Below are 22,017 nucleotides of genomic sequence, written 5' to 3'. Positions count from 1 at the left end.
CATCAGCCTGGTCTGTTTCGCAATTCCCGGAAGTCTCACAATGTTGCGCCTCTGGGTTTATAAACTCTGGAATTTCCATTAACAAGCTAAAATCATTGTAATCTCATTATTTCATAATGCATTTATTGTTGAAAAAAATATGCTAAACCGAAATCGAACTGTGACAAAGAAATGTATAACCGATACGACCTCAAAAAGCATTAATTACTCAGCACAACGAAATTTGTACAATATGTTTTGAATGTGCAAAAACGTATGATATGTTATGAATTCCAATTTGTTGTGGCTAACGTTAGCTAGCTCTAGGGATTAGGGGTTAAGGTTAGGCATTAGGTTATAAAGTTAAGGTTAGGGGAAGGGTTAGCTAACATGCTAAGGAGTTGCAATGTAGCTAAACAGTAATAAGTAGTTGCAAAGTTGCTAAAGTTGCCTGTGATGAGATTCGAACATGGAACCTTTTGGAAAGACGATACCTAGCCAGTTGTACAACTGAATGCATTCAACCAAAATGTGTCTTCAGCATTTAACCCAACTCCTCTGAATCAGAGAGGTGCGGGGAGCTGCTTTAATTGACATTTCTGTCATCTGTGCCCGGGGAGCAGATGTTGTGGGGGGAGCTAACTGCTTTGCTCAAGGGCAGAACTGCAGATTTTTCCACCTTGCCGGCTTGGTGATTCGAACAAGCAACTTTCGTTGTTTTTGCCTTAAGTAACCCATTTTATGTAACCATACCAAATGTTATATATACTAATTTCAGTATCCCGGATTTAAGTTTACTTTGTTACGTCTAGTCTATTAGACCAGTCTGCGCATTATAGCACCCAAGGAATAGCACGCATTTACTTTGTGTGCTGAAATCTTTATCCAGTTGGTAGTTAGTCTTGTCCCATCGTTGCAACTCCCGTACGGACTCGGAAATCGTTGATTTTCATTTTTAAAAAACATGTATTTTATGTGACGTTGGAACTTGTCCGCACACAATATTCACCACTCAACTCCATCATGAATCTAGGAATTTAGTGTAGTCTGCTAACCAAATGTTGGTTTTGTCACTCTGCCTGTGTGGCAAGTAGTCCTTCCATGCTCGTTTCGATTACTTTCAATTAATGTTTAATTCTTCGTTCATAGCATTGTATTTCTTGAGCCATGTTTTGCTTTATTTCCAAATGTGAATTGGAGGAGCCATCCTCAAAGAGCTTGCAGATTTCTGCTGCGGCGGTTTCGCTCAACATCTCCATGATCGACGCTACCTGTGTTGCAAAATGCAGTCTGAATCCGATACAACCAGAACGTGATTCCATCTGAACATCAAAATAATGTTACCAAACAATCAGTTTATGAATGAAACCTGCCCTGTTTGGCTGAAAACCCGTACAAAGGTAGACTTGATTGTTTACATCAGAGGTTCTTACACTTTTTCAGCCTGAGACCCAAATTAGAAGTTTAGGAACAGATGCAACTATATGTAAATATTGTTACATTTCATTGCCCTTATGCCTAAAACAAATGCAATATAGACAAAAAACAAATAACAATGAAATGAAATTGCCATATAAATAGCTATTCATGTTTATTTTCACCCATTAAAAACTCTTACATATCTGTCTAGGTTGGAACTGTTGCTGTTAAAATTAAATAAATCATTGTAATTCTGAACTGGAACAAACTGATTGATCACATCATACAGATACATAACAGAACAGACCAGCAGGATTTTTGATAGTGCAACCCTAAGTAACAGTACAGATAAAATGTTCAGGCCTAATGCACATCTTACTGTAGAAATTATTGCCGAAAGACAGTCTAGGTTGGAGCTGTTGCTGTTAAAACAGAAGTCATAACTTTTATTCTGAACTGGAATAAACGGATTGATCCAGGCTGTATAACATCCGGCCGTGATTGGGAGTCCCATAGGGCGGCGCACAATTATCCCAGCATCGTCCAGGTTTGGACGGGGTAGGCCGTCATTGTAAATAAGAATTGGTTCTTAACTGACTTCCCTATTTAAATAAAAAGGTTCGATTTAAATAAAAAATATTTCAAAAAACAATCACACGGATGTAGAGCAGAAAATACACACAGTTTTCAACAAGCATGTCTATTCTGGGATCCGTTTTTGACAGTGCATAATTTTTCATCTTCTTCTGTACTGTTAGAGTTGCACTATCAGTCGCTAGCTAGCTTGCTTTGGCTAACGTTAGCTTTTAGCTGTGTACAAGGCCAGGGGATTGTTTGAAAGAGAAACTCACATCTACTACTATGAGAGAGTACTCCCTTATTTCTGCTTATCATCCATCACCTGTTATAAAATGACAACAATGCCTTGCTAGCGGATTTACTTTCCCACAGTCGAAGCACTGTTTCCTGAAGCATTCTGCCCTGTTCTGAAACAATTCCCTCGGTATCAGGACGTGTCGTTATATGAATTTGTTCGTTTTGATCGACTCATTACTAAGCACTTTCCCGCACAAAACACATTGAGAGGTCCTCGTTATTTCTCAAAGTTTGTATGACAGAGCGAGAAACTCATCGGTGTATTTATTGGCTTCTCATGACGATTGAGCTCAGTCAGAATTTGTTGCTAGCATGAGTCAATTTGATGGCGAGTGGGAATGACAAGTCAGTGGCTGACAGCGCATCATCTGCCGCGGAACCACAGCGCATCACCTGCCGCTGAACGACAGCGCATCACCTGCCGCTGAACCACAGCGCATCATCTGCCGCTGAACCACAGTGCATCATCTGCCGCTGAACCACAGCGCATCATCTGCCGCTGAACCACAGCGCATCATCTGCCGCTGAACGACAGCGCATCATCTGCCGCTGAACCACAGCGCATCGCTGAACCACAGCGCATCGCTGAACCACAGCGCATCGCTGAACCACAGCGCATCGCTGAACCACAGCGCATCATCTGCTGCTGAAAGACAGCGCAGCAGCTTGTGTGTCGCGGAGGGATCTTCAAGAAAAAAGATCAGGTAAACCGCGAAGCACATGGGCATCTTACACACGCGCAGGTGATAAACTGAGCAGAGACCGTTGCTAAACTGAGAGCGCACTGAACAGAGATTGGCCAAATCAATTCCAGTAATTCATTACATAATTATACATTTACTCTGACACGTCGCGACCCAACATTAACAGGTCCGCGACCCATACTTTAAGAAAGGCTGGTTTACTTGGGTCTTCACTAAAGTTAGTTACAACAGCCACAAAGTCATCATTTATTCTATTTATATAGCGCCTTTTGAAATAATCTCAAAGCGCACAAAAAAAGACAAATACTGTAATTTATAAAAACAAGTCATTAGAAAGTTCATGGTTTAAGTGGTCATCTGAGGGAGGTGGTCAATCCGGGAGAGAAAGTCCGTTGGCAGGCAGGAAGCACTCAGTCAGATTAAGTTTGAGTTGAACCACTGCAGTCCATGGAATCCGTAGTAGGTAGTTAACTAACGTTACTCCTTCACTACTACCAAAATGAAGCACCCCACTTGGATGGCTAAACCCCGCCTATTTCTACAATTTATCTTCATAAAATCTGATTTTAAACATAACACTAACCTTTACCCTAACATTAAATTCAAAACAAAAAGCGAATTATTGTTTTCATAAATTACAATAATAGCCATGGTCGGTGTCGCTTAATGATGACGTGTTATCGTACATTTTAATTTACCGTAAACACATGGTATAATCCGCAGTAAATGTCTTGGGCAGGGGCCTCTAAACTTTTCGAGCATGATAGATACTTAAAAAAACGAAACATTTCTCGAGCTACACAATTTATAGCACATTATTTGATTCTCCTCTACCCTGCAACTCTTCCCCGGGTCCTTGGTGTACAATATCAGTTTTCTGTCAATATACCAAGATTAAAAATATATATATATATATATATATATATATATTATTATATTTACTCAATATTACAACTATTCATAGAGGAACAATGAACAATCCTCGAATCACATCAGAAGAACAATTGTGAGTTCTGGGAAAAAAATATTGCTGAAAATTAATTGGCAGATATTGTGTTACGTTTGTCTTTTTAAGCCAAAAGTGGCTAACCAGGGGTGGGATAATGTCAATGTGGCTTTGAAAATAACATCAAATTGATCAGAAATACAGTGTAGACATTGTTAATGTTGTAAATGACTATTGTAGCTGAAAACTGCAGATTAAAATGTAATATCTACATAGGCCCTGGTGCACAACTGAGCAAGAGTACATTAGTGTCTAGTTTGAGAAACAGACACTTCACAAATCCTCAACTGGCAGCTTCATTAAATAGTACCTGCAATACACCAGTCTCAACGTGAAGAGGCGACTCAAGGATGTTGGCCTTCTAGGCAGAGTTTCTCTGTCCAGTGTCTGTGTTATTTTGCCCATCTTAAGCTTTTCTTTTTATTGGCCAGTCTGAGATATGGATTTTTCTTTGCAACTCTGCCTAGAAGACTTGGATTAGCTAACGCAACGTGCCATTGGAACACAGGAGTGATGGTTGCTGATAATGGGCCTCTGTACGCCTATGTAGATATTCCATTTATTTTGTTTTAATCAGGCCTTTCCAGCTACAATAGTCATTTACAACATTAACAATGTCTACACTGTATTTCTGATCAATTTGATGTTATTTTGATGGACACATTTGCTCTTCTTTCAAAAACAAGGACATTTCTAAGTGACCCCAAACTTTTGAAGGGTAGTGTACCTGTTGGAGAACCGTGGTCTAGGGGCTCTATTCAATCTGGATTGCTGAAGCATTACAGATAGCGTGTTAAAAATGGGATTTCATATTGCGCCGACATCTGCAACGTTTACAGTGAATGCAGTCTCCATTAACGCGGGAACATCGACCTTTACATTTCAATCACGCTGTAATGCTGAATTTCCGCGATAGGGATTTGGTTAAGTAATGCATCCATTCTTGTTTCTTGAGGTTAGCACATACATTGTGTGTGTATATATAGACAATTGATTGGATATGTATAACCAATCCAACCAATTGGAGAGCTGTGATTACTTACAAGGAAGCAGATATAAGTGATTGGTGTAAGCAATTAATAAAAATACTGCAGAAAAAAGCTATCCAGTGGGCCATTTCCCATGAATTTAATTGACATTTATTTGATTTGACAGCATAAACCTGCACTTCCTCTGTCATGTATTAACCCTTCTCTTGCAATACCTGATTGTGTAAACTGTCCACGCACTGTGCATTTCAACTGTTTACACAGGCAGCCTAATTCAGATCTTTTCCCCCCAACTAATTGGTCTTTTAACAAATCAGATTGGCTCTGAAAAAGATTGGATGTGAAAAGATCTCATGTGATTGGTCAAAAGACCATTTTGGAGAAAAATTGAATTGGGCTGCCTGTGTAAACTGCTTCTCACCTGTTACACCTCAGTATTGCCGCGTTCATGTGCTAGTCGGAACTTAAATATTTCCGACTTGCTAACTGGTTCAGCGCAGCAAGTGTATAAACACCTATGATAACTAGAGCCAATTAGCAAGTCATTAATTTCAGCGTTTCCTAGTTCCGACTAGCACGTGAACGTGCATTGGTCTCAAATGACCCTGTCAGCAACTCCTTCAAAACATGCAGGAAAACCTTTTATTATTTGCATCGTTCATCCCTGTGATTCAGTCACACAGTGAAGTCAGCCATGCCAGACGAGGGCTCAGTCCAATCCACTGGTCTCCGTAATGTCCTGCTTCATCCTCCTGGACTTCTTCTAGTGGTAAAATAAAACCATGTCCCAAGTTGGGATCAATAAAGTACTACTCTAAAAACAAGCCTTTCCCAGGGACAACCCCATCTTACCTTATGACCAAGGTAAGACGGGATGTATTGTACTAAACAGTCACATAAAGCTAATGACAGTGTCATCTTTAGGTAAATATTCATTTATAGTTAACAACATACATTTCTCAACTTCTATCTGTGGACCTATCATCCAAGTGACTAAAAGGCGAAACGTTTTGATCAGGAAACCTATAGCTAGTGTAAATCACTTCAGATACAGCTAACACACACACGTACTGTACAACACCTTTTCTACAGTCAAGCAGAAAGTTCGTTTTGAGCGTGAGGCGGCTCTCCGCACCGAGACTGCTGTCTGTGTCTCCGAACGCTGCAGAGTTGAGTGAAGGACTGGCCGCACCGAGAGCAGATGTAGGGTTTCTCCTGGGTGTGAACGGTCCTGTGTCTCTTAAGGTGACTTGACGAAATGAAACTCTTCCCACAGATCGAGCAACGGTACCGCCTCTCGCCACTGTGGATTAGCAGGTGCACCCGGAGGTTGTTGGGCTGCGCGAATGACTTGCCGCAGTGTGGGCAGCTGAACGGCCGCTGTCCCGTGTGGACCCTCTGGTGCACCTCCAGGGACGCCTGGCTGTGGAAGATGCGGCCGCAGAAGTTACAGCCCATTGGCTCGTTCGTCGTCGTGGCTCCATGCGGCTGCCTCTGATTCGCTGGCGGTGCGGGAGGAGGAGGAGCTGTCATGTCAAAGGGGGCGAAGACGCCCATATCGCTGCCGGGGAATTGTCTGGACTGGCTCTCTACGTCAGCCTGGGTTTGGTAGGAGCAAGATGGATGCCCGGCAGCCTCTGCGTTTGCGGCTGCTGCCTGGGCCAAGGAAAGCCCTAGATGCCCCAGAACCCTCTCCTGCATCAGAGCCAGATCCAAACCGGGGCTATTCAGTATCTCTGTGCTGAGATCTGGTCCTGTTGGCTGCTGGGGTCTCTGGTTCACACCCTCTGTCCCCATCTCTGACTTGAGGTTACCTTCGGATCCACTGGTCCTAGTGGGCTCAGTGGGGTCCTCTGTGGCTGCAGTGGGTGAGCTGTGAGTGTCAGCCATGTTATGTCTCTCGCTGTCATCGTCGTTGGGTTCTGGAACTACCATCAAGGATGAAAAAGGAGTCATCAACACAATGATCAGACATTCCTAATCATATACAGTAGGTTGCCTTTAAACACAGCACAAGTCCTAAGAGTTGATGTCTTCAGCTAAGGGCTAAAGTTGATGTCTTCAGCTAAGGGCTAAGAGTTGATGTCTTCAGTTAAGGCCAGTAGTAGCCTGTGTGTTGGGTATTTCAACAGTGAGTGGATTGTAAATAAAAAAGTGTTCTAAGTAATCAATATCTGCACTGAAACTTACCAGTGGGTCTACTCTCTGAGCTGATGTTCTGTTCTACCTTCAGGTCCACGCCACAGCTGTCCACTCTTTCCTGCTTGATTAGGGACAATGCAGTTCTGTCTTCCTGTAAATAAAATAGAAAAATACAGATTACGTTTCAGCCTATTCCATGTCATTTACGTTCATTTTGACAGCAAAAACACACCTGAGGCATGTGGTGGTATTGTGAATGGTCCTCGATTGTAGCCAGGGGGCCTCGGGCCTGGTCATTACTCACTGGCATGGCAATTGAAGACACTGAAACTACGAAGCATTGTCATTATTAGGATCATTGTATGAAGATCTGGGCACATATCCACAAAGTGTCTCAGAGTAGGAGTGATGATCTAGCATCAGGTGCCCTGCCCATCAGGTGCCCTGCTCTTATTCATTATGATTCAGGTTAAAAGGCTAAATTGATCCTAAATCAGCACTCCTATTCTGATATGCATAGTGAAACAGGTCCTGACTGACAGGAAAACATGTATAACCAGGGTAGGGGAGTAACGGATTACATGTCATTCGTAACTGCTTACAAACAAACAAACTAATCCGTTACCAGGAAAAATATTGTAATTAGATTACAGATACTTTTGAAAAACTAGGATTACTCCTAGGGTTACCTTTAAATTCAGAAACGATGTTTGCGTGAATCTTTCTGTTTTCTCTATGATATTCAAATCAGCATTGAAAAAAGGCGCAAGTTAAGTTTGTTCCACCTGAGTGAGTCTGACCACAAGTCAGAGACCACTATGATGTCAGAGACCACTATGATGTCAGAGACCACTATGATGACACGCCCAAGGTGTTTGATGGAAAAGAGCAGGAATAGGCTTTTGTAGGCTACAGTCCAAGCTATGTCTTGGTGCCAATGCTGTCGGCATCCAAAGATTATCCAACTTGAATAAACACTTGGAGGTAAGGATGACAGCAGTGGTGTAGTCTACGGACGATACGAATATCACCTATTATTGATATTTACATAGCGCATTGATGTGAATCACACTGCTGGTATCTCATTTAGCCATTTGCACCTTTGTCAGATTGTGGTTGATGGTTGTTCACAAACGTGTACAATTCATTAAAGTATTCACACCCCTTGACCTTTTCCACATTTTGTTGTGCTACATCCTGAATTAAAAATGTATTCAATTGAGATTTTGTTCACTGGCCTACACATAATATCCCATAATGTCAAAGTGTAAATATGTTTTTAGAAATGTTTACAAATGAATAAAACATGAAAATACATATATATGAATATATCCCTTTGAGCACGGTGAAGTTATTTATTAATTACAATTACATGGTGTATGATTAAACCCAGTCACTACAAAGATACAGGTGTCCTTCCTAACTCCGTTTGCCGGAAAGGAAGGAAACCCCTCAGGGATTTCACCATGAGGCCAATGGTGACTTTTTTAAAAACAGTTCAAGTTTAATGGCTGTGATAGGAGAAAACGGAGGAGGGATGAACAACTACTAGCCTAATTGACAGTGAAAAGAAGGAAGCCTGTACATAATAAAACACATTCCAAAACATTCCTCCTGTTTGCAACACGGCACTAAAGTAATACTGCAAAAAATGTGGCAAAGTAATTCACTTTTTTGGGGCAAATCCAAAACAACACATTACTGAGTACACCACTTCATATTTTCAAGCATAGTGATGACTGAATCATGTTATGGGTATGCTTGTAATCATTAAGGATTGGGGAGTTTTTAAGGATAAAAAGTATCTGAATGGAGCTAAGTATAGGCAAAATCCTAGTGGAAAACCTGGTTCAGCCTGCTTTCCACCAGACACTGGGAGATGAATTCACCTTTCAGCAGGACAATGGCCGATTTGACAGAGCTTGAAGAATTTTTAAAATAATAAGTGGAAAATGTTGCATAATCCAGGTGTAGAAAGCTCTTAGAGACCTCACCGCTGTAAACGCTGCCAAAGTTGCTTCTACAAAGTATTGACTCAGGGGTGTGAATACCTATGTAAATTAAATATCTGTAGTTAATTTTCAGTAAATGTGCAAACATTTCTAAAAACATGTTTTCACTTTGTCATTCTGGTGTGATGTGTGTAGATGGGTGAGAGAAAAAAACATTGAATCCATTCCGAATTCAGGTTGTTACACAACAAAGTCGAGGGGTACAAACGCTTTCTGAAGGCACTGGCAGTGTGTGTACTTTATCCCAATACTGGTTTAATTGAACAGCCAGTGAAGTATGCACTCTCGCAACAGCTGCATAATGTTGATCTCACCCTATGGAATAACAGTTTGAGGGAGTTCCTCCCTTCTACACTCCTCCGTGTTATTGTGCTTCATGATGTCAAACACAAGTTTAATTTAAGAAGTCCACGAGTGGGGCTTTTATTGCTCAATCTAATTTGTGCTGATTCCCAAAAATTGCCCTCACAAAAAAAGATTGCAGTCAAAGGGAAGTATAACTGCAGTATGTCGCAAATACTTCGTTGAAAATGCCAGTATTATTTTACTGCAGTAATTTTGCAGTTACAGTGCTGTATACCTGCAGTTCAACTACAATTACTGCGTCCAAAATACCAGTCGACTGCACTTTTACTGCTGTTTCAAAACTAAAATCTTGTTTTGTATGGGTGTCCATTTACCTAACAGACACATGCTCAAACTCGCGCACTTTTGATAGTTGCAAATTATGGAAATATCAAAGCGTCAGCACCAAAAACATAAACATTAGGCCTATAGCAAATGCAGCATATGTCATTCATTTTTCTTAAGCAAATGGTACTTTTCGGTAGTGCTCAATGCATGCCATTCCATGAGAGCAGCATTTATTTTTCAACTCGAAGCAATGAGGCCGATCAGTCCTCCAAGACAAGATAAACAACAAAGTAAGTTAATAAATCCTTCGTTTTTGGGTTATGCTCCGGTAAAAGAATTTGGCTAATATATATTTCAAGTCGTATTCTCCAAGATCATTGGGTATTCAATGAATTGGAATGACTGGAAATCGGACAGACTTTGTTAATGTAAAGATAACCTAATTGTATTATTATCTGTAGTAGAAAGTAATGGGTTCGAAGAAGCCTACAAAGCCAACCCATACAGTAAAATGCACCATCGATTTATGGCCATCTATGTAAACGCTAACATTGATTTATCCCGCAATAGCTGTCGTTCAATTGGTAATATTCATTTTTACCTTCTAATGCCTCTTAAAGGGAAAGTAATCATATTACGTTCGGGAGTTTGGGCAAGCCAAACATTACGTTGCTGATTACAATTTGACAGGTAACTAACGGATTGCATTTAGAAACCCAGCCCTGTTTATAACCCGTTTATATATATATAAATATATATAAATAATAAGCTGTCGGTACCTTCATGTGGTCTCAAATTAACTGCATGCATTTCATTCCGTAGATCGCGTCTTCTGAGTCTTCGCTCATAGCTCCGCATCTTCACGTCCATTTCGCGTAATTTTCGTCGGAGCACATATTTCTCTTTCTCGGTTTGCTCTCTCTCCCTCTCAATTTGCACTCTTTCCTGCTCCATTTGGGAACGCAGAGAGGAATAACCATCATCAACAATTTTGCAGATCTCGACCACCGCCGAATTGGCTAGCACCTCCATTATCGAAGCTATTTGCAATTGATAACCAACACAGTCCGCCATTGTTGCCATTTCTGCTCTTCATGCACCGTTTAATCTACAACCGAAATACTTAAGCCAAATTGCCTATCGTTGCTTAAAAATGTTGGATGATTATACTAGTTTGAATACTTATGTAAAGCCCTAGCTTGTTATTGTTGAATAACGATACTGCTTCGGGTCTAGAAGGATGCTATCGTGTCGCCTGTTGATGACGTACCGCTCTTCTCGTTTGACTGGATTAGCACATTACTGCCACCTTCGGAGTTTGAAAGTAGAGACAGGACTAAAACAACTATTCTGAACAAAACATTACACTGCACGAGAGCTTACACACACAACCAATATTTTTCATAGAATTTTTAATTGTTAAACATGCCTTACCCCCAAAAAATTGAATAAATCTTGACAACCCACGTTTGCAGAGCAGCCTTTGATGAAGTAGTAGGTTTAATAGCAATAGGGTCATCATTTAGGTGACTTGGAGCAGTTTTTCATTCAATGCACTGAACAAGCATGATAACTCCACATTCATTTTCAGGGGGAATGTTTTAATATGTTCACATCACACCAAGAGACAGTTTACGTCAGGATATTATTACAAAACAACAATGTTTACCGTGCACGATGTACAAAATTCATTATATCAATATTTTACCAACACGATATAAACAGAATACAGTGTCCATTAATTATTCAAGACTTAATCCTGCGTTCTACTGTGGACACTCTGGTGCCTCATTAGGTTCCCGAGCACAGAGAAACTCTTCCCGCACTGAGTACAGCTGAACGGTCTCTCTCCGGTGTGGACGCTCTGGTGCACTTTGAGGCTACAGGATTGTGAAAACCTCTTGCCGCATACGCTGCAGCCAAACCGCTTTTCTCCTGTGTGAACACTCATGTGTCTCTTGATGTGGCTGGACTGGGAGAAGCGCTTCCCGCATTGGGAACAGCTAAAGGGTTTCTCCCTGGTGTGTATTCTCTGGTGGGTCTTGAGCTGGTGCAGGTGGAGGAACTGCTTGTCACACTGGGTGCAGCTGAAGAGTTTCTCCCCCATGTGAATTCTTTGGTGCAGTGCGAGGTCTAGCGAGTTGGAGAACAGCCGTCCACATTCCTGGCAGTTGACCAGTCTGTTTGAGAAGAGGAGGCCCCCTTGTGTCGAGTTTGAAGGGCTGACGAAACCATCGTCGCCGGGATACGGACAAGAGGTCAGCTCCTCGCCTCCAGCGCCGTCTCCTCTGGGGTGAGTCTGTATCCCGGCCATTTCCGACGGAGAGAAAAAATAGTCTAAGGAGGTATCGAATCCTTTTACATCCGATTCGCTGGACCTGCGCCCTTCCGATGACTCGCTCTCCCTTAAGTTAACGTTGCTCTGAGGACAGACGTTTGTGCTGTTCCCCAGCTGAATACCCTCCCTGTTTTTCCCAGGGATGTCAACTCCACACTGAGCAGCCAGGCCCATTCCAATATCCCTCCCTTTTGTCCAGGAGGGCATTCCTGCCTCCATTTTAAGAGTGTCAACTCCTCCGGCCTCCTGCTTCCAGCCCAGTGAGGCAGAGGAAGCCATACTGTCACACAAGATTGTGACCCCACTCGGAGTCAAGGGCGGCTGGGCATCAAGTGGCTTAGTAGAGTCCGTTTCCACCAAATAAGAACAAGATGGATCAAGCATGTCTCTACCATCCTCTATGCGAGAGAGGCCAGCTGCTCTCTGATATGTCACACGGTCCGAGCTGTGTGTGTGCTGGCTTGCCGTGCTGTGCCCGTTCGCGGTCTGTTGGAGCCTCTGGTTGTCGCCATCCTGCTTCTCCTCAGCTACCTCCACAGGTGAAGTTTCTGCATTCAGGATTTGATCATTCACAGCAACAAGAGACCGAGACACACTAACTGAGAACAAGAATGAGAGAGAGAGAAGATAATCATTTCATGATGCGATTGTATACTTTTTGTAACTAGACCATTATGGCCCCATCCTATTGGTAAGTGTGGTACCTACTCAGTCTCCTGGGTTGCCGGTTGTGCTTTGAGCCACAGTCTCTCAGCTCCTCTTCCAATTTCTCTTCTTTTACAACCACTACCTCAGGATGCTCAGTCGTGTCAAGGTTCTGCAAAACAAGAGGAGGAATTGGACTCAACTCTAACTGTCCTGCTGTATCCTCAAGTTCACTCCAGGAATAACCACACAGTCTATAAGTACAGTTGGAGTGCGCTCTTAAATAATTCCCCATTTATTCTAAAATAAATTGAAATACATTTTTGTCTAACTTTTGGTCACCACACCTTATTGGATTTTCAACATTGATTCTGCAATGTTATTTTTGTAAACTTAGTTTTCATTGGCCACTCCAGAACAGTCCAGCGCTTCTTCTTGAAGCATTCCAAGGTGCTTTTTGTGTGTGCTTGAGGTTGTTGTCCTACTGGAAGAGGACCTTCAACAAAGACACTGAGTTGAACATTGCATTCCAAAACACCTTGATAATGTCTTGCAAACATTTAAGGCCCCCAGTACCAGAAGCAGCAAATGAACCCCACAGTATTGTCAAACCGCCCCCATCATTGATTGTGGGGAGGGTGTTCTTTTCTTTAAATGCTTTGTTTGGTTTTTGGTAGACATAAGAAGATCACACTGCTGAAGGAGACACAAAATGCCTGATTTAACTTAACAAAATCCACCCAAATGTTCTGTTGACCAATAAAAAAAAAAATGGAACTCTTTGGCAATACAGATCAGCTCTGTGTTTACTGACAACCAAATTAAGCATTCAATGAAAATAACACCCTCCCTACCTCTGGTAGTGCGCAAGACATCATGACATCAGCAGATTCAGGTGTTTTGTAGTCTAATGTTAAACCCAGTGTCCAAAAACTGGGTCTCTGTTGAAGGTTATAGGTCTTCCAGCCCAAACACACACACACACAAAAGCAAACAGTAATGGTTAAGAAGAGAGGCTGGAGTGGCCAGCAAAGTCCAGATCTGAATCACCTCAAAAACCTAAGGCGAGATCTAAAAACAGCAGTTGATGGCATCCCTCCAATATTAAACAATTATAGCAGTTCGCGGCTGAAAAGTGAGCCAAATTGTCAGTAGAAATGTGTGGAAAGCTCATTAATGGCTACAAGAAGCGCTTGTCTCCAGTTATCTTGGCCAAAGGCTGTGCAACCAAGTACTAGCTCCGGGGTGCCAATAATTTTCTCCATGCTGTCGTTTTTACTTTTTTTAAATTAAAATGTACAAAAATAAGCCATGTGGAAAATCTGGTGATCAAAGTACTTATTTAATAAATGGGGAACTATTTAAGAAAAGTGCAAGAGTGCTGATATATTTGTCTGCAACTATATCAGATATGTAACTTAAAATCCATTAACCTCTTCACTGACAGTCCTAATGCTCCTGTCCCCCAACACCACGGATCCTCCATTTCTCCTTACACTGGGGGACTGCTTCTCTTCGACTTGATCTATATCGGAGTGGAAAAACAATAGATCCATGACATGCACGGCATTAAGAACATGCAGTCCACAAATAATATTTCCTGCACCAAAACTCAATGTCTATCATTGCATTGGTAAACTATAGAAACTCACCTGTTCCTTGCGCACCAAAACAGCTCGACAATGGGGGTACGATGTTTCTTTTGACAGATCGTTCCCTAGAACGAACCTCCACCAGGTGTAGTTTGTTCTTCAAAGCCTGGTTTTCGCTCTGAGTTCTCGATATTTCAAGGCGCAGCACGGCATAGCCATCGTCTACAAGTTGGCAGATTTCTGCCACTGCCGCGTTAGCCAATACCTCCATGATGGAGGCGAGCTGAGAGTGAAAAGGTACAGAATTCGACATTATCGCTTAACGTTATTTCACTCAAAGCTTACACATTAAGTGTATTGGATGAATGGTTTGTAGAGTAAAAGTACCATGTCATCAAAAAGCACTAACTACATTTATGTGAAAATCTTCGGCGATATTGTTTGTGTTCAGCTCGCTAGCCGTTAACATGTCATTGTTTACTTCCGGGTGGCAGAGGTCATGACGTTAGTCTACCGTAAATACCAGTTTATCGACCCAATTGATTTAGGATGCTGTTCTACTCGGATTCCGCCTCCCTCTATAGGAGAACTCACCATGTCACAGAAGTAAACACATTCAGTTCCAGGTGGAGAAAGTTGCTCTGTATTTACAAATCAGTAATCGCTCACTCATTCCATAGTTGCCCTGTTTATAAAATGGAAACATAAGTCTGGATATGTTTTTATTCAAATACGACAAGCTATTTAACAATGAAGCCTAAATGATGCTTTTCAAACAAAAGGAAAAATCACATTTTGCCAAAGCCAAAAATATGAGGGAAAAAATGAGACATTAAAACCAAAAATTCTTACACTTAAAAATGTTCATTCAGTTACAGCCATTTTATTTGGGTCATGTTCAGTGAAGAGCATAAATGGTAGCTGACATTCTCAGACAGAACACACGTTAGACATCATCACCACGATCATTGTTCAACTCAGGTTGTGGGACCTGAACTTACCAACCAAAGGCCTTCAGGTCGCTGTCCATACAAGATCAGAACACGGCTGCTCCACCTTTAGAGGGTGCTTTTCAAGCTGGTGTTTTTTAAGCTGGTACTGACTTTTAAAGCCCTTGTTGCACTCTGAGCAGCTGAAGGGCAGGTCTACCTTGTGTCTGAGCTGATGTTTGGTGAAAGGTGATTTGAGCCTAAATACCTTGCCACAGACGTCGCAGGTATAGTGTTTCCTTTGTATTTTTCTATGTATAAACATGTGAGAGCGCATGCTATTTTGAGTCGCCCAAGTTTTTCCACATATTTCACAAGTGTATTGTATCGGTTCATTCCTTATGGGTGCCTCAGAACTCTCAGCTGACTCAAACTGACTCTGTTGGTCCTCAATGTCCTTGGACTCAGGTTCTGGTTCGACAGTCTGCTCCACCATTAGAGGGTGTTTTTCCAGCTGGTGTTGTTTGAGATGGTACTGCCTTTCAAAGTCCTTGTTGCACTCGGAGCAGCTGTAGGGCCGGTCTCCCTTGCAAACAATGCACTCGTGCATGTCGCGATCCTGGCGCTCCTTGAACGTCTTGCCACAGTCCGCGCACCAGTAGTCTTCTCCAACGTGTATGCGCTCATGGTAGTCACGTATTTTAGAATATAAAAACATCTTTCCGCACACAAAGCAACTGTAGGTTTTCACACTGTGTTTGAGTAGCTTGTGCTTTGTCAAGCCATTCTGATGCTTGAATTTGTCACCACAAATATCACAACTAGAAGTCCCTTTGTGTGTTATCAAGTGACTTGTCATTCTGCCTTTCTTGGTCCCAGTCTTTCCACATATTTTACAGGTGTATCTTATGTTATATTTCTTCCTCTTTGTAGGTGCTGCAGCATCCACAATTGACACCAGCAACAGACTCTGTTCTTTCTTAAAGACGTCGAGTCCAAGTTCTTTGGATCCCCTAGAGGCTTGACTTCTCTCTTCCTCATCACTTTTTCCTATGATATTCTGGTTGGCCTTGTGAGTCTCTGGCATCCACCCGCTGTAACCTGGAAAGGCAGTCACCAACAATACATTTTACAGGTTTGTTTCACAGTGACTCGTCATATTGTCCATTAGAAGCTAAGAGCATACAGTGCCTTCAGGAAGTATTCATACCCCTTGACTTATTCCACATTTCGTGGCCGAATTCAAAATGGATGACATTTGTTCTCACCCATCACCCACACAATACGCCATAATGACAAAGTGAAAATGTTTTTATACATTTATTGAAAATGAAATAACTTTCACACCCTTTGCTATGAAACTCAAAATTGAGCTCAGGTGCATCCTGTTTCCATTGATCATCCTTGATGTTTCTACAACTTGATTGGAGTCAACCTGTGGTAAATTCAATTGCTTGGACAAGATTTGGAAAGGCATACATACACCTGTCTATATAAAGGTCCCATAGATGACAGTGCATGTAAGAGCAAAAACCAAGCCATGAGGTCAAAGGAATTGTCCGTAGAGCTCAGAGACAGGATTGTGTTGAGGCACAGATCTGGAGAAGGGTACCAAAACATTTCTGCAGCATTGAAGGTCCCCAAGAACACATGGCTTCCATCATTCTTAAATGTATGATGTTTGGAACCACCAAGAGTCTTCCTAGAGCTAGCTGCCAGGCCAAACTGAGCAATCAGGGGAGAAGGGAGGTGAGGTGAACAAGAACCTGATGATCACTCGGACAGAGCTCCAAAGTTCCTTTGTGGAGATGGGAGAACCTTCCAGAAGGACAACCATCTCTGCAGCACAACACCAATCAGGCCTTTATGGTACTGTGGACAGACGGAAGCCACTCCTCAGAGCCCACTTGGAGTTTGCCAAAAGCCAGAAACAATTTTCTCTGGTCTGATGAAACCAAGATTGAACTCTTTGGCGTCACGTCTGGAGGGAACCTGGCACCATCCCTACGGCAAAGCATGGTAGTGGCAGCATCATGCTGTGGGTATGTTTTTCAGCGACAGGGACTGGGAGACTAGTCAGGATTGAGGGAAAGTTGAACGGAGCAAAGTACAGAGAGATTCATGATGAAAACCTGCTCGAGACCTCAGCGAAAGTTCACCTTCCGGTAGGACAATGACCTAAAGCACACAGCCAAGACAACATGGAGTGGCTTTGGGACAAGTCTCTGAATGTCCTTGAGTGGCCCAGCCAGAACCCAATCGAAAATCTCCTGAAAATAGCTGTGCAGCAATTCTCCACATCCAACCTGACAGAGCTCGAGGATCTGCAGAGGAGAATGTGAGAAACTCCAAATACAGGCTTGCCAAGCTTGTAGCGTCATACCCAATAAGACTCGAGTCTGTAATCATTGCCAAAGGTGCGTCAACCAAGTACTGAGTATAGGGTCTGAATACTTATGTAAATGTGATCTGTTTTTTGTTTAATACATTTGCTACACAAAAATAAAACCTGTTTTTGCATTCCCATTATGGGGTGCTGTGTGTAGATTGACGAGGGGGGAAAAAACAACTTCATCCATTTTAGAATAAGGCTGTAAGGTAACAAAATGTGGAAAAATTCAAGGGGTCTGAATACTTTCTGAATGCACTTTCTGAATGTGGAAACGTCCTCGGAGCAACAATGCCACAAAGTGGTAGACCACACAAGTTCACAGAATGGGACCGCTGAAGTGCGTAGCGCACAACAATCGCCTGTCCTTGGTTGCAACACTCACAAGTTCCAAACTGCCTCTGGAAGCAACGTCAGCACAGAAACTGTTTGTCGGGAGATTCGTGAAATTGGTTTCCGTGGTCGAGCAGCCACACACAAGCCTAAGATCACCATGCGCAATGCCAAGCGGCGGCTGGAGTTGCTCAAAATTGGTAACATTTCTTAAAACATGTTTTAACTTTGTCATTATTGGGTGAGAATTGTTGTATTTAATCCATTTTGAATTCAGGGTGTAACAAAACGTGGAATAAGTCAAGAGGTTTGAATAGTTTCTGAAGGCACTGTAACTCATGCTGCAGAGCTTGAACATGTAATACAATAGCTTCAACTGACCTTGAGACTCCATGACATCATCTGTTTCCTCCTGTTTAATGACCAGCGGTGCTGAACATGTCTCCACTCCCTTCCAAAAGACAACCAATGGTGTTATTAACTCTCATCAGCCTTTAAGAGAGTAGATCATACAGAAACAGTTAGACAAGCATCTTGTTGCAGGGGTTTCCATTACAAAACATAATGCAGCAGGGGAATGACACCAAAATCATGGAATATATTTAATACAAACAAATATTTGGAAGGGCATATTTTATGCTTAAATGAGAATCTTTGAAAACAGCCCTTAAAAAGGTTTATCTGTAGCCTAGATGGTATTTTGAGTTTTTATATATATTTTTTAGCCCTTTTCCATGATATCCAATTGGTAGTTAGTCTTGTCCCTTCGCTGCAAGTCCTGTATGGGCTCAGGAGAGTCTAAGGTCGAGAGCCATGCATCCTGTGAAACACGACCCCGCCAGGCCACACTGCTTCTTGACACACTGCTCGCTTAACCCGGAAGCCAGACGCACCAATGTGTCGGAGGAAACACACGCCCAACTTGCGACCATGTCAGCGTGCCTGCACCCGGCCCGCCACAGGAGTCGCTAGAGCACAATGGGACAAGGACATCCCGGTAACCAAACCCTCCCCTAACCCAGACGACGCTGGGCCAATTGTGCGCCGCCTCATGGGTATCCCAGTTGCAGCCGGCTGAGACACAGACCGGGATCGATCCCGGATCTGTAGTGACGCCTCTAGCACTGCGATGCAGTGCCTTACACCGCCGCGCCACTCGGAAAGCCCTATTGAATTTATCCAAGGGTCATTCAAAGCCTTAATATACTATTTACAGTTAAAGTCCTGCTACACATTTTTTGCTGGGCATGAGCTTGCATGGTTTTCAATTAAATATGTCTGGGCCTCATCTCTGTGAGACATATCTACCCTTACAAAAATCGCCAGCCAAAGCACAAGCTCCACTCACCTTGTCTGTCATCTGACCAAAAATCTGCAATGGCTGTTCTTCCTCTGGTACCAATGACGGTGGACCTTCGCCTTCAACAGTAAGGTGACCTTCTAGCCAAAGACCATTGGCCTCTTGTTCATTGAGGATTTGCTCCACGACTGGGAAGTTTCTGAAACCTGATGAGGGGGGTAACATACAAATTGAGTTTTTCTGAAAATGTTGGTCATACAGGGATAATAAGGCTCAGATTTCACAAAAACATGTAGTAGAAATATGCCATCACTCGTCATGATTGCATATATTTAGAATAGTATTTGCAAAGCACCTCTTCACTACTGAGGGAGTAGGGTGCCCCCTACAGACTATAGCCCTAAGGTCCAGCAGGGGGCGCTATTATTCAGTCAGTAATAACAGCGCCCTCCGGGGCTGCACATTCAGGCGACTGCTAGCTAGCCTGCTAGTGTATTATTCGTCTCCTAGCTTCCTACAGACAAATAGTCAATAGTCATAACTATCTGTAAATATTTCATCTCACCGTCTTCTTGAACGCTCTCCATACTTTTCGCAGGCTTTTCCTTCCCCTTGCTATTCTCCATCGCCTGCAATTTTGTCCTCGAACTTCGGTTTTGTTCTTGCAACATTTCCACTCGAAGAGCAGCATACGTTTCTTCCATAAATTGACAAATGTCTTGCACGGCTGTTGCTGTCAAGGTTTCCATAATGAAGGCAACACGAGAACGAAAGGCAAGTTCGAAAGACATAGTTACACAAATACAAAAGTTGATGCGTGTTGTTCAACACCTGACAGTGGAAGGAAATTAGCTACTGGCGGAATGGTTGAAGAAGTGTTGGCCGTTTCCAGAGATATCGATTCTTCTTCTTCATGTGGTTTTTCGGCAGATTTAGACGCTTTGTTGCGTATTGCTGCCTTTCACAGCTCGGAGTATGAATTGCAATAAATACCAGAGGAAGAGGCGAAGCGAGACGTTTTACTCAGCCCAAATCGGTTTACGAAAGTGAGGAATTGTTGTATGGAGGAAATAAGTGTCGAATTTGTTAAACGAAGCATGGCTTTGGTCCAGTCTGATCTCACCTCCAGCCTTCCTTCCATATTTGAGGACATGTATTTCCATTGTTAGAGCGGTCACTTGAATATCTTGTCAATATAATATACCATCTTTATCTGCCTCCTTAAAATGTTCCTGCTGTTATCAATATTTGTGTTGTAAAATAATAAAATGTAAATATCACTGACTGATTTTTATTCCTCTCCAAATGTTTTTTTAAAAGTTGACAAACCTAAAGGAAAGCTGTTACTGCAACAACTGATAAGTCAGAAGAAAGATCTATCAATTCCATCACTGATTTACACTGAACAAAAATATACACCAAACATGCAACAATTTCAAAGATTTTTACTGAGTTACAGTTCATAGGGAAAATCAGTCAATGTAAATAAACATATTAGGCCCTAATCTATGGATTTCACATAACTGGGCAGGGGCACAGCCATGGGTGGGCTTGGGAGGGCATAAAACTACACCCTTGGTAGCCAGGCCCAGCCAACAAGAATGAGTTGTTCACCTTAAATAGGCATTATTATTGCAGACAGAAATACTCCTCAGCACCCCCTCAGACCATGTGTGGAGGTCCTGGGGTGACGTGGTTTGCGGTTGAGGCAGGTTGAACGTACTGCCAAATTCTCTGAAGTTATGGTGGAGGCGACTTATGGTAGAGAACTGAACATTGAATGCCAGTTGCACATTCCCTCAACTTTAGACAACATATGTGGCACTGTGTTGTGTGACCTTTTATTGTCCCCAGCACAAGAGTCACCTGTGTAATGATCACACTGTTTAATATATACTGATGAGTCAACAGGGTCAATAGAAGGTAGGCTCTGAGGGTCAGGTCTTGACACGTTCCTGAATAACATAGCAACACCTGAGGGAATGGCATCTAAAACAATTGCAAAATCTTTAGGTGTTACAGGGACCTTGTAAAGTGATAATAATTATTTAGAACTGAGTAAAAGACCCTCTGCATTTACCAGTTGGCTCACCAATAGGATATTATTTCGGAACCAATATTCTAAAAACAGAGGTATTTTTATACAATATATCCCGATTATTCCATATATAATATCTGTGTGGAGAAAAAGTGTGTTTATAAATTAAGGGCCATGACAAGAACCTGCCGATGAAAAGCAGAAAGTTTAACTGGAACTTTGTCAATTTATAATTGCAAAACAACATGAAGTTAAGGCCACCAAAAGTAGAGAAGACATGATGAGGAATAAAATTCCAGATAGAAGTGGGTGGAAGTTAATCTTTCACCATGGAGTGGAGTTTAGTCCGCTAACGACAAGCCAGAATTGGAGCCGGGACCCCCGTCCGTCAGACACTCGACTGCTATCCTCTCCGCTCCGAGAGCTATGACGACAAAAGTCACCTGGAGCGAAGTCCACTAGCGAGCTAGCCGACAGGTGGGGAAGTAATTGTATCCGAGCTTCCTGCACAGGCAAATAACCTATACGCATAATACCTAATTTAGCAGTTCGCTGGCTTCTCCTTCCCGATGATATTTTCCATTACCTGTGACTGTCGAGCTTTGCTTTTGTTCATGCAACATTTCTACAGCACAAGTTTCTCCCATAAATTGACAAATGTCTTGCAAGGCTTTTTCTATCAACGTTTCTAAA

The 22,017-nt window shown here is 42.3% G+C and overlaps 3 protein-coding genes across 4 annotated transcripts; all 3 read right to left on the bottom strand.

Moving 5' to 3' along the window:
• Nucleotides 1–5,088: 5,088 nt before the first annotated feature.
• Nucleotides 5,089–11,058, bottom strand: LOC110497290 (uncharacterized). The gene is made up of 4 exons (XM_021573326.3): nucleotides 10,540–11,058; nucleotides 7,348–7,445; nucleotides 7,164–7,266; nucleotides 5,089–6,901 (listed from the first exon to the last, which is right to left on the bottom strand). Exons 1-4 carry the CDS (start codon nucleotides 10,841–10,843, stop codon nucleotides 6,066–6,068), a joined length of 1,341 nt encoding a protein of 446 aa, XP_021429001.2. The 5' UTR covers nucleotides 10,844–11,058; the 3' UTR covers nucleotides 5,089–6,065.
• A 286-nt stretch (nucleotides 11,059–11,344) lies between these two features.
• LOC149975088 (uncharacterized) lies at nucleotides 11,345–14,839 on the bottom strand. Its single transcript, XM_036953972.2, has 4 exons — nucleotides 14,396–14,839; nucleotides 14,177–14,268; nucleotides 12,807–12,915; nucleotides 11,345–12,697 (listed from the first exon to the last, which is right to left on the bottom strand). The coding sequence occupies exons 1-4, from the start codon at nucleotides 14,646–14,648 to the stop codon at nucleotides 11,514–11,516; spliced, it is 1,638 nt and encodes a 545-aa protein (XP_036809867.2). The 5' UTR covers nucleotides 14,649–14,839; the 3' UTR covers nucleotides 11,345–11,513.
• A 205-nt stretch (nucleotides 14,840–15,044) lies between these two features.
• On the bottom strand, nucleotides 15,045–20,203 carry LOC110497289 (zinc finger Y-chromosomal protein). Of its 2 annotated transcripts, XM_036953973.2 has the most exons (4): nucleotides 19,852–20,203; nucleotides 19,335–19,492; nucleotides 18,368–18,437; nucleotides 15,045–16,365 (listed from the first exon to the last, which is right to left on the bottom strand). In XM_036953973.2, exons 1-4 carry the CDS (start codon nucleotides 20,075–20,077, stop codon nucleotides 15,350–15,352), a joined length of 1,470 nt encoding a protein of 489 aa, XP_036809868.1. In that variant the 5' UTR covers nucleotides 20,078–20,203; the 3' UTR covers nucleotides 15,045–15,349. The 2 variants fall into 2 exon arrangements, with proteins under 2 accessions (XP_036809868.1, XP_090066340.1); XM_090210214.1 differs by lacking the exon at nucleotides 19,852–20,203 and having other exon boundaries at nucleotides 18,368–18,478; nucleotides 19,335–19,474.
• Between the last annotated feature and the right edge of the window lie 1,814 nt (nucleotides 20,204–22,017).

This window comes from Oncorhynchus mykiss, chromosome 19, assembly GCF_057628025.1.
Source record: "Oncorhynchus mykiss isolate SJ-2025 chromosome 19, ASM5762802v1, whole genome shotgun sequence".
Lineage (NCBI taxonomy): Eukaryota > Metazoa > Chordata > Actinopteri > Salmoniformes > Salmonidae > Oncorhynchus > Oncorhynchus mykiss.
This window is presented reverse-complemented; position numbering and strand designations above follow the sequence as displayed.

Coding starts and splice junctions, on each gene's coding strand:
- LOC110497289 (XM_036953973.2), bottom strand. CDS start 20,077: ATGTCTTTCGAACTTGCCTTTCGTTCTCGTGTTGCCTTCATTATGGAA. Junction 19,493..19,851: donor GGAGAGCGTTCAAGAAGACG/GTGAGATGAAAT, acceptor CCCCCTCATCAG/GTTTCAGAAACTTCCCAGTC. Junction 18,438..19,334: donor TTGGTCAGATGACAGACAAG/GTGAGTGGAGCT, acceptor GTCTTTTGGAAG/GGAGTGGAGACATGTTCAGC.
- LOC149975088 (XM_036953972.2), bottom strand. CDS start 14,648: ATGTCGAATTCTGTACCTTTTCACTCTCAGCTCGCCTCCATCATGGAG. Junction 14,269..14,395: donor TTTTGGTGCGCAAGGAACAG/GTGAGTTTCTAT, acceptor ACTCCGATATAG/ATCAAGTCGAAGAGAAGCAG. Junction 12,698..12,806: donor CCGGCAACCCAGGAGACTGA/GTAGGTACCACA, acceptor TCTTGTTCTCAG/TTAGTGTGTCTCGGTCTCTT.
- LOC110497290 (XM_021573326.3), bottom strand. CDS start 10,843: ATGGCAACAATGGCGGACTGTGTTGGTTATCAATTGCAAATAGCTTCG. Junction 7,267..7,347: donor AATACCACCACATGCCTCAG/GTGTGTTTTTGC, acceptor TTTTATTTACAG/GAAGACAGAACTGCATTGTC. Junction 6,902..7,163: donor CTCAGAGAGTAGACCCACTG/GTAAGTTTCAGT, acceptor CCTTGATGGTAG/TTCCAGAACCCAACGACGAT.